This window comes from Cucurbita maxima, unplaced genomic scaffold (assembly GCF_002738345.1).
Source record: "Cucurbita maxima cultivar Rimu unplaced genomic scaffold, Cmax_1.0 Cma_Scf00005, whole genome shotgun sequence".
Lineage (NCBI taxonomy): Eukaryota > Viridiplantae > Streptophyta > Magnoliopsida > Cucurbitales > Cucurbitaceae > Cucurbita > Cucurbita maxima.
The window spans coordinates 2506179-2517951 of NW_019272021.1; the positions used below are offsets into that span (position 1 = coordinate 2506179).

At 36.4% G+C, this 11773-nt stretch overlaps 3 protein-coding genes across 3 annotated transcripts; 1 reads left to right on the forward strand and 2 right to left on the reverse strand.

Moving 5' to 3' along the window:
- Positions 1–159: 159 nt before the first annotated feature.
- LOC111480083 (pseudo histidine-containing phosphotransfer protein 6-like) lies at positions 160–1507 on the reverse strand. The gene is made up of 5 exons (XM_023125032.1): positions 1409–1507; positions 1135–1265; positions 897–1040; positions 312–384; positions 160–216 (listed from the first exon to the last, which is right to left on the reverse strand). Exons 1-5 carry the CDS (start codon positions 1475–1477, stop codon positions 160–162), a joined length of 474 nt encoding a protein of 157 aa, XP_022980800.1. The 5' UTR covers positions 1478–1507.
- A 3621-nt stretch (positions 1508–5128) lies between these two features.
- Positions 5129–7164, reverse strand: LOC111480084 (palmitoyl-monogalactosyldiacylglycerol delta-7 desaturase, chloroplastic-like). The gene is made up of 5 exons (XM_023125033.1): positions 6452–7164; positions 6216–6356; positions 5999–6139; positions 5820–5926; positions 5129–5554 (listed from the first exon to the last, which is right to left on the reverse strand). The coding sequence occupies exons 1-5, from the start codon at positions 7016–7018 to the stop codon at positions 5350–5352; spliced, it is 1161 nt and encodes a 386-aa protein (XP_022980801.1). The 5' UTR covers positions 7019–7164; the 3' UTR covers positions 5129–5349.
- Positions 7165–10144: 2980 nt separating this feature from the next.
- On the forward strand, positions 10145–11557 carry LOC111479233 (delta-9 acyl-lipid desaturase 1-like). The gene is made up of 5 exons (XM_023123789.1): positions 10145–10170; positions 10288–10619; positions 10704–11051; positions 11145–11251; positions 11338–11557. Exons 1-5 carry the CDS (start codon positions 10152–10154, stop codon positions 11555–11557), a joined length of 1026 nt encoding a protein of 341 aa, XP_022979557.1. The 5' UTR covers positions 10145–10151.
- The last annotated feature ends 216 nt before the right edge of the window (positions 11558–11773 follow it).

Consider the following 11773-nt stretch of genomic DNA (forward strand, 5'->3'; position numbering starts at 1 on the left):
AAAAAAGAAAGAGAGAATCAAATATAGTATGATTAATTTGAATATAAGGTTGCAACAATAAAGCCAGCTTTTGGGAGAGAAAAAGAAATAGGGTTTTCCAATGTTCTTTTTTGGTAAGCTCTCTCCCAAATCATACCCTTTTTTGGTTCTTTTTTCCCTTCAATTCTGGTGCATTGGGTACCTAACTCCTGCGCCCAGAACTCTTTGCTGCTCTATCTGCATCACATGCATTTTACAAAAAGAACCCAACTTTAGCAATCAAAAACCTGGCTTTGTGTAACAATTTGTATAACATTTCAATCTTTTATCACCTGAAATAGCTCGTGAAGTTTGCTCTTTAAATAACAATACTCGTGTTCAAGAACTTCCAATGTTCCCAAGCAACTGCAAACATACAAACACATGATCTAATATTACATTTTTAGTATTTTGTAGCACCATGTTAGACCAAAAAGTTTATATTTAGTGATTCAAGAATGTAACATCAAGCCCATGTCTGCTACGGAGGGGTTTTCACACCGTTATAAATAATGCTTCGTTCTCCTCCCCACTTCCCCTTAAGATGTTTAAAACGGGTAGACTAGAGAAACCCTTATTAGAGAATGTTTACTTCTCCTCCCCAAATCTCATGTATGTTATTTGTTATTGGCTCATGCAAACATGAACTCACCAAACATAAAACCCACAATTTAAGGTAAAAATGGAGGCTTTGTAGTGTACGTTTGTCCTTCTGTCTTGTTGGGTGTTTCAGAATCTTAAAAAAAGTGACACAGTTGTTCTTTTCTTTCTTTTTTTTTTTGTTTCTTAAAAGAGGAAAGAAAATTAAAAAAAAAAAAAGGGTTTGTTTGGAGATAATGATAAAAATTGAGGTTTTTATATAATAATAATAATAATACCCAGCACGGTTGTTTTGTTCAGAATTGGCTCGAAATGCAATGCAAACATTTCTGACTCTGTTGGCTCCTATGCTTGAGCTGCTCCCCATCAGCTGATTCAAATGGTTTCCCATTTTCTTGTAGTCTGTTAACTCTCTCTCTATTCTGTCCAATCCAAACAAACCTTAACCCCATCAATAAGGATATCATTCCTTCTTTTGTGTGTATGCATCACAACTCGAGTTTGAGATAGACTTACAATAAAGCTCTAAGATTCTTCAACAGCCTCTCCGATTCTTGAAAGTAAATGTTGACTACTTCCGACACAAAATTTGGTGAGCTCTCATCTTGAAGCTGTTGCAATTGTAAGAACTGTTCGTCTAATATCCCCTGCATTGACAATATAAATAAACAATTAAATTTACACATCTAATTCTTTGGACGTTTAAAGTTTTAAAATTCAACCCCTTTTACACCAAAGTTAGCAGATATTGTCTTAGCAAAGAAAGAAGAGTAAGAGTGGAAGAATTTACTTGGTGGAAGAGTAAGGCGAGTAAGCGATTCATGTCGGCTCGCAACCTGTCGGCCCCGAAGCCAAGCATCCACAGAGGCAGACCCGTTTTGGCTGATGGACAAATTCAAAAGCCTCCAACGCTAATTAGCTTTCCCAAAATCAATACTCCCTTAACTAATTACCTTCCTGAAAGAACCTTAAAGCTTTTGTCTTTTGGGGTTACCCTTCAATAAGATGGCATCCCTAGTATTTAAAGGCAATGCTCAAGTAATCCACAACCATCTGACCATATGCTAGAGTAGAGCGTGGACTACACGAGCCGATCATCTTCCTCCACGTGTAGAGAGTGGAGTTCACGTTTTAGATTGAGATGGTTATGAGATGGGTCAAAGCGTGCTGGATTTGGGACTCGTTCGAGGTAAGAATGTGGGGTATCAAGTAGACAAAATGTAAGAGAAGAACGGTGGTGGAGGTGGAATGGGAGGATGACCTGCTCCGCCAGTAGCCAGTAAGCCCGCGTGCTGTCAGAAGGAAGCGGCGGGGGGAATTAACAGAGTGACTCCGCCCCGACAGCCACCTGCAGCCGGTTGCCTGTCAGATTATGACAGTCGCCATTTTTTTTTTTTTTTTTTTTTTTTTTTTTTTTTTGTTGGACGCTGAGAAGCTGCAAAACACATGGTCTCGAGGGGTTACATTGTTAAAGCCCAAAACTTTTTGGTTGCCCACTTTTTTGTTCGAGTGTTGTATTGGGAACATCATTTTTGGGAGAGGCCTTGGAGTTTGGAGCTGTAGGGTTTTTAGCGCCCCACAAACAAGGCTGCGTGTGACACATGGGTGGAGCTCAGGATTCCAATTCTACTTTGAATCTATTCTCATATTCAACATCCCTAAGTAAATAAGACACAACCTACTCTGGTTCGATCTTGAATAGTTTTCAAATTAAAGAGGTTTATGAGTTTTCAAATGGTGATGATGGGCACTTCATTTTACTCTCTCTTTCGGTGCCCTGAACAATAATAAGACCATTCATTACTTTCTTCCAAGTTGATGATGTGACTCATTATATTTTTTATTATTTAAATATAAATATAGGTCATGTTTTTACGAGCATATGAAATATAGTGAAATGAACTAAGACATCTTAATCCTATAATATTAATGCAACATGAAAAATCAAGATTCATTTATGCAACAAAGATTTTAAGATAATTCATGCTTAATAGATTCACATGTATAAGTGTTGAATTAATATTTTCTATCAACCTCATGTTTGGAATAAATAAAGTCGAAAAAAAGAATGATATTAATTAGGATAAAAACAAATAATATGATAATAAGAAAGGTGATAATGATTTAATCAAAATATTAAAAGAATATGTTGGAATGAATGTAAGAAGCAAATGATGGTTTAAATTATGCGGGCAATATATTAAAGTCATGAAAAGCAGCACTTTTGGAATGCATTATTTAAAGTTAAATTGAAGAGCATAAATGGGATTATGGGATAACAAATAATTTAATTAACCCTTCTTCGTGAAGCATGTTTCATTCCTCAATAATTACCTCCACTTCCTCGCAAACCTATGCATGCTTCTTACATATGCACTCGTCACCAAACACACATCCAATTTCTCCCATTCTTATGTTTTTTTTTTTTAATATTTCATTTGTTCGATGCTTTTAATATATTCGACGACTCAAAAATGCAAACACATGCAAATATGATTGGAGTGAGGCTTAAAACTTAGTCTTGGATTCCCGTTCTTTTCTTATACCTAATTACTTTTTGAATCCAAGCTTATTCAATCACACGCCGCATGTGCGTGTATGTTCAATCATTTGCTACACAACTTACTGAGCCATGTCAAATGATTCGCCTCTACGCTAGATCAAGTCATTCAACTCGACCTTGTTTCTATTTGGGGTCAAGGTCTCTCATCGCAATGTCGTATTTCGACATCATCTAAGTTTCCAATTACACGACTCACATGTCTTGACGTCATCCCAAGTCATGAGGTGTTGTTGGCTATCGCAGTTCACTGGGCCATGCCATCGAGAATGGACTCACGTGTCGTTCATAATATTGAGACATTCTAAACATCCATCCAATTGGGTTCTATCGAGGCATTGAACCCTCCAGTGTCCATGTCATGTCATTTATAGGCTCTATACTACATAGTGGGTTTATGATCAAACCTCCGACACATGGGTTGGACGCAATACCGACACACTCGTGTCATTCGGTATTGTCCTTGAAAAGCCCATTTCAAAGGAAATCGCCAAAGACACTCGTCTCGCAACGCTTGCCCTTACTGTGATATACATATGTGCCACAACTTATCTTCGACACTTGTGTCGTCTCGTTTTCTCAAACATTGCGTATGCCTCAACTTGGCTTAAATACACACTTTTTGTGTGTTGGATGATGCAACATCCTACTCGATAGCATCATGACACTTCTCAATATTGACCCTCTTGTGGTCGAATGTGCGCCACCTGAGGGTCGACCCTTGTCTATCATATGTGTGTTCCTTTTTTTTTCTATATTGCTAATTCATACCATGATCAAAGAAGAGGGGTTGGAGTTCTACCTTTAATAAGTAAGAGACACTATCTCTATTGACATGAAACATTTTGGACAAACTAAAAGTAAAACCAAACACAAAACAAAGTCATAAGAGCTTAGTAGACAATATCATATTATTGTGGAGGTTTATTGTTCAATCAAGTGGCACGATAACGACTCAAACAAGTTGTGAATAGTAGATGATAGCTGTTAGACATACCAACAGCTTAAGTTTTTTTTGAAAAAAAACCTCTCCAAACAAGTTAAGAGAAACATGGAAAAACAAGAAGAAAAGAAAAAGGAAACACTTTCATTGTAAAGCCACGCTTTCTGTGTTGTCGTGCACATGTACAATGGAAACTATTTTACACAAAACAAAAAAAAGAAACATTCTTTCCATTGTCCTTTTTAAAGGCATAATATCATGAACTTTGTTTTGTTTGGTTTCTTAATCTTCTCTCCTTGTTAGCTTCGAAATTCCAAATGTCGGAGGGAAGTGTGTGTTTTTTTTTTTCTTTCCCAAGTTTCCCTACAAAACAAAAAAACCCTTTAAAGTGGTTGCTTTTCGTCTTTTGTTTTGCTTTCTTTGTCTTCTTTTCGTTTTCAAAACCCATTAAATTAGCTTATTATAAGCTCCTAAGTGTCCTATGAACATACTTTTGTCTCTAGATTAACGAGCTTAATCATACATCAAGTACACTCGATCGAGCCTAACTAACTGATGCACTTGTGCATAACTCGTGTTTAGGTTACAAATGTCTTGAAACATTCAAATATTTGGTTAGTTAACCATATTCATCGAGTTAGGTATACATATACTCACAAAAACAATCCATTTCTAACATTTTCTTCGAGTCGACCTAGATTCAATGTTGTAACCATTAAACTCACTGCTAGCAAATATTGTCCACTTTGATGCTAGCAGATGTTGTTCACTTTGGTCAGCCTAACGGTTTTTAGAACATGTCTAAAGGAAAAGGTTTCTTGTCCTTATTAGAAGTGTTTCGTTCCTTTCTCCAATCGAGGATGTTAACCCTTATGAATTGTTAGATCCCACGTCGATTGGAGAAATGAACGAAACATTGTTTATAAAGATGTAGAAACATTTTCCTAGTAAAAACGTTTTAACACTGTGAGACTGATGACGATACGTAACGGACTTACCGTTACAAATTTCGAGTAGAGTACTCTTTTCATTCATGTTTTAACACGTTAAATGATTTGCTCATTTTGTTTAGAAAAACTAATCAAACCGTTGAACAATTCTAATACTTTCCAATTGAAATGTTACCCCTCTTTGTATATTTTGCCTTTAGAAATCATGTGGATGTCAAAATGAGAAGACATACAGTTTCTGGTTTTGAGATATGGCTTACAAAAAAGTTAGTATAAAATCATGTGGTGTTGATAATAGCTAATTTTTCTTTCTGAACTTGAGTTGGTATCTTCACATCTGTAGCCAAACCAAGAGCTTGAAGAAGCCGAACCACGTACCATGTCATGTCGAGCTGCCACCACTCTAGGCCATGTCGGGCCGAGAACTCGAACGCATGGTGGTTGTTGTGCCATCCCTCCCCAAATGCAAGCAATGCCACCCACCTAGCCAACAAAAACATTATGCCCAGTCCCTACAACGTTCTTTTAAGCATTTGAAAAGTCATACAAGACGTGTCCTAAATTTCTATAGTTTCCAAGACATGACAATAACTCACAAACTTGTAACATCGATAACCAAAATGAAGCTTTTATGACATTAGTGAAATAGCTCGGTCTCTACGAATGAAAATCTAGGTAGCGTAGGACGTCAAAACTATTGTATCGACGATATTTCGATCAAGAAGTTGATGGAAACTTAAAAATTTACCAATTGTTTCTAGACAAATCCCCTGTTTTCCAAGCTTGTTTTCCCCACACATGGCAAGCTGAATTCACCAGCCAGGTGATGTGGTATACCCAAACTATTCTCACACCCTGTAATCAAGAACAAAACACAAGCTTTACAATTGGTTAATCAAGGAAAGAAAAAAGAAGAATCGATCTTACCATTCCCCAAACAATGAAAGGGAACCCTCCAATTGCATAGAGCAAAGCACCAAGAGCAATGGGATGAAGAAGATATGTATTCTGAATGAACCTGTAAAATGGCTGCTTCTGCAAATCCCCGACATTGTTTGGCTCTCCACACTAACAAAAGAACACGTAAGTTTGAAATTGAACACTAATTTGTGGTAAAATTTAAGCGATGGTATTGAATTCTCACCCTCTGAACTATAGAATTGGTATCAAACAACCAACTCATATGGCTAAACCAAAACCCTTCAATTGGACTATGTGGGTCTCTTTCTGAATCACAAAATTGATGGTGATACCTATGGGTACTAACCCAATCAATTGGATTTCCCTGAAAGAGAATTGAAAGAACCGAAACAGAGTAAGAAACAGAGCAGAATTTGAAGATACGCTAAAAAAACAGGGGATTTTTATTTTTTTGAGAACCTGAAGTGCTTGAACTCCACAATAGGCGAAGAGATATTCGAGCCATTTGGGAAGTTTGAAGCTCCGATGAGAGAGATTCCGATGGAATGAAAGGGTTATACCGAAAAGACCAGTGGCAATGTACAGAGAAATCGCAACCCAAAAAGCAGCCGAATTGAAATGAAATGGAGCCAACAGAGTGAGTAAATGCGTCGCCACCACAACTCCTGCGGTTCCGATGTCTAATGATGTCCATTTCCGACCCCAAAACACTTCCCTCTGCCGCCTCACCACCACGTCCGACAACAAAATCCTCCTTCCATCCGCTGCAGCCAGCGGCGTTGGCGGCGTTGGAGACTGTGACTCAAATGCCTCTGCCGGTGGTGGAATTGCTCTGTTTTGAATCTGAATTGGTGAATTCAGCCTTAGGGCTTTGAAATCGCAACGACCCACATAATTTAAGGGTAATGGGTCACCAGGGATCGGAGTTAAACGAATGATCGGCAGGCGTGGACGGTGGATTTCGCGGCGGAGGGATGGTAAGCGGTGGAATTTAGAACGGGTCGGTCGAGAATTGAGAAGCGCCATAGGAAAAAAACAGCCGACTCTGAAGTGGGCAACTGTTTGTGGGGAGTTAATTGGAAGGGAAAAGTTGTCAGTTTGTGAAGTAATCTGAGGCGATTAGTGTGCGAACAGAGTTGTGGCTTGTGTTCATTCTCAAACAAAACGGAAAAGAAAAAGAAAAAGAAAAAGAAAAAGGGTTGAAAGAAAAAAGGGACGAAAAGGAGATAAGGTGGAAATGGAATAATGAGATTTCTGAGTTTGGGGGAGAGGAATTTCAACCAGATATTTCGATTTCTTTAAGATAACCCAAAACCCAGTTTTTGCTTTCAATTTTAAAAACAAAGATATTTCATATTTTCTAATCCCTATGCTCCTCTTTTACGTATAAAAGTTTAAGAATCTATTAGACACTTGACACCATTTCAATAGAGTTCGTGCTCTTGAATTTCAAACGCATGAATTGTAGGGTTGTAGCATCATTTTCACGTTTTCCATTTCTTTTCTTCCTCCATTTAGCCAAACCAAAAAGTCTATGGCCTAAAAGATGTTCATCACATTGTAAAACGGCCAAGAGAGAGATGATGACCGGTGACATGATGTGGTCAAGAATGAAGATTCATGTCAAAGTTTGAAAGTTGATTTAAAATGAATTTTTAATATGTTTTATGTATCACTTATTCTGGAGTTGAGAAACTCCAGTGGTATTTTAAACCATGGATAACTACCGCTCAAGAGATAAAATCACATGGTGATTTAATAGAAGAGATGCCACGGAGTAAGATCAGATTATCTATAATGATGTAAATTATGTTATGGAATGAGGTGACTTATGTTATGTTGTGTTATGTTATTGACTTCTCGATTATGTCTTTTTGATATATGTTATCGTATGATATGCTATGCACACCATGTTAGTATGATTATTTTTAAAATGGTAAAATGTGTGATATGCCAAGAATGTATTCATACAAATGTTTATGTATGAACGACATGTTATATGATCTAAAACTATGGGGACCTCATACATTTTTGTATGTCATATGCATCAAACACTTCTCTGTTATGAATATGGACGTGCATCTTACAACATTTATGTTCACCATGATGTTATGATATGATATTGTACACACCACAATACTATACAGACATCTGTCACTTCATGGCTCTAGTAGCATGAGTGCGTGCTAGCTAAAGGGTAGATCCAAAGGTACGTATATGGCCGCTTAGTGAGTCCATGTGCGTGTATGTGAGTCGTGTGTAGAGAAGTACTATACATATAATTTTAGCCGGGGCTGGAAAGCATAGTCTAAGGCCATGAAATGATTTCATGATAGGATAGGTCCCTCCATGATTGTTTGTGTATGCATTATTTTTTGACCCCAATAGTGAGATCACTCACGGAGTATTTCCACGTGCTACTTTTACTTTTTCAGGTAAAGGAAAGACTCTTTTGCTCTTTTGCATGGATGAAGACGTCACGGTTAAATCTATGATGCCATCTTGAAATTATTTTTTCCGCTAAATAATCGTTACATATTCTCCCAAATTCCAATTCTTTGTTAAATGAACATCCGAATTAGTTAGCTAATTTTATTAAGAACCAAAAAGTTAAACATAAGATACAAACCAAACCCAAGGGTATTCTAGTTAATGACTTGCTACAATATAATTGAATGGAATTACAAAGATTCGTCACCGACCAAAGATTGGATATTTATAATGCATTAGATATATTGAACAAAAGATTTAAAAAAGTCATCAAAGTGTTGCTATTCAATAGTTTTCATTTAATATTACGTTCACATCTATTGACAATAAAGCTTTGATATTAAGTACAACAAATTGGGCAGTAGGTGATAGGTTATCATCAACATCTACCTTAGTTAATTTGATGTAAGGATCCTACTTAATGATATGACTACTATATGCGAAAAAATTCATTTAAAACATTTAATAAGAATCAAGGACAACGTTTATAAAGTCATTTAAAATAAAGATAAACATCAATGAAATAGTGTCTAAATCTTTTAAAATAAAGATAAACATCAATGAAATAGTAGATACGACGCTTTGATCTATTCTTCCAATCTTTCATTATGCCAGATCTATCTTTCATTATGCCTTGATCTATTCTTCATTATGCCTTGATCTATTCTTCCAATCTATCATTACTGAGTTGATCTTGTTTTGATCTATTCTTCCAATCTTTCATTACTGAGTTGAGTTGATCTTGCTTTGATCTATTCTTCCAATCTTTCATTATTGAGTTGATCTTTCAACCGTGTTTGACGCCCTTTGATTTTCAAATATTTTTCTAAATGTTTTTGATATAGAAGTGGGTTTTTTTTGGAACTGCCATTAAAAAATTAGAATTGATTATTCTTGGTTCTATGACCTTCATTACATTACATGATAACCAAGACCTTCATTATATGGATGCCCTTTGGTTTTCCAAATATTTTTCTAAATCTGGTTTTGAAATAGAAGTGGGTTTTTTTTGGAACTGCCATTAAAAAATTAGAATGGATTATTCTTGGTTCTGGAATATTTTAAGAAATAAACAGTAATTAGGAAATACAATCACATGCAATATGGTGGGATCTACCCTTTCATGAAAATATAATGGCATGTCCTTGAACTCCTTTTTCTAGTTTGGATAGGATTGGATGGGTAGGACTCCTCTCCACATGATCCACACCACGTGCTCTCATAGACCCATCCATAGTTGGATGATCAATGGGCTACGATGGGTAGGACTTCTCTACACATGATCCACACGTGCTCTCATAGACCCATCGATGGGCTTGTATACGTATCCCTAGGACTTGTCTCATCAAGATAGTTCATAATCATGCTACTTTTGTACTAATCACAATGGAAAAATATCAGATATACATAAATGATAAAGTAAATATTTGTGAGATATGTGTGAGGGAGCTCATAATAATGGTAGGGTAAAGCAGAAAATTAGGGTAGAAGAGAGAAAAGAGGAGAAGATTGTTGCAACAAATTTAGAATTGACTGAGTTCTAACATTCTCAAACTCCGGAAAGAGACTAATTCATACTCAATAACCCTTTTAACAGTATCACCCTTTCACAACATTCACCCTTTATTCAATCCATTCAAACTCTCAACACAACTATTCAACCGCCTCAATGCATAGACTTCTTTTGGGTATAAGTTTCTTTTTCTTTTTTTTTTTTGTTTTATTCCATCTTTTTGTTTCAATAACGTTATTTTGGTCATTTTGGTCGGAAGATATAATATCATAACCAATTGAACATATGCCAGAGGAGGAGGGGAAGCCTCGTCCAGCATTGCTAACGGATGCATCAAAGCAAGAACCGAAGGAAATGGTGAAACCTCCAAGATCATTTTGGAGGAGAAAATGGACTAAATTAGACAAACGAGTTGCTCATGTTATTTTACTTTTGCATCTCCTTTGTATTTTTGCACCATTTCATTTCACCTGGCCTGCATTTCGGGTAGCCGTCACATTACAGATTATCACTGGTCTTTTCGGAATGACTATATCGTACCATAGAAATCTTGCTCATAAAAGTTTCCAAATTCCTAAATGGCTCGAATATTTGTTTGCTTATTGTGGAGTTCACGCTCTTCAGGTTTGCTCTCTTTTTTCTTACCATACATATATTTATGTTTAAAAGATATTCACTTTGATTTTCGTATTGCTTTATGAATTTTAGGGTGATCCAATTGATTGGGTGAGTACGCATAGGTGTCACCATCAATTTGTTGATACCGAGCGAGACCCACATAGCCCTATTCAGGGGTTTTGGATGAGTCATATAATGTGGCTTTTCGATTCCTACACTTTGACCGACAAAGTTTCTCCAAAGTATTCTAGTAATCTTCAGAAGATAGAAAAAAACATGTTTGTATATTTCTCGAAGTATAGAAAACCAGAGAACGTTGGCGACTTGGAGAGACAAACCTTTTATAGATTTATTCACAAGACTTATCTTCTCCATCCCATAGCTCTTGCAGCCATACTCTATACCGTTGGAGGAGTTCCTTTTCTTATATGGGGAATGGTACTATAAAATCACCCCAATTTGTTTTCTTTCAATTACTGATCAATAAATCATGAACGAAAAAATTAACTTTATTGATGTTGATGTTATCAGTGTGTTAGGATCGTAGTGATATTTCACTCAACATTTATGGTGAATTCAGTATGCCACATGTGGGGACAACAACATTGGAGAACGGGCGATTTGTCAAGAAACAATTGGTAATTTCTTTACCACATGTTTAAGTTCAACAATTTCGTGATGAAAGATCGAATCATAACATAACATTTGGTTGATATGGTTAAAGGTGGGTTGGTTTGACTTCATTTGGAGAAGGATGGCACAATAACCACCATGCTTTTAAGTATTCGGCTAGGCTTGGGCTTGAATGGTGGCAACTTGACGCTGGTTGGTATGTTATTAGGTTTTTACAAGTCATTGGATTGGCTACTGATGTAAAATTACCCTCTCCAGCCCACATGCAAGCCCTAGCTTTGAACAAACCAGAGGATCATCTTTTAAAATGATATTATTTTGTCATTGAAATTATTTATTTGCTTCTAATAAAATCGCCATGAAATGTGAAATCAAATGATATCTATAATGTTATTAATTGATGTTCGTAGGATGTGTGATCCTAATATATATGATATTAATAGTTGGAACACCTCGTGAGTATATATATATATATATTTTGTTGATTAGAATGTTTATGTGATTGTTTGGATGTATTAGGTCAGAAA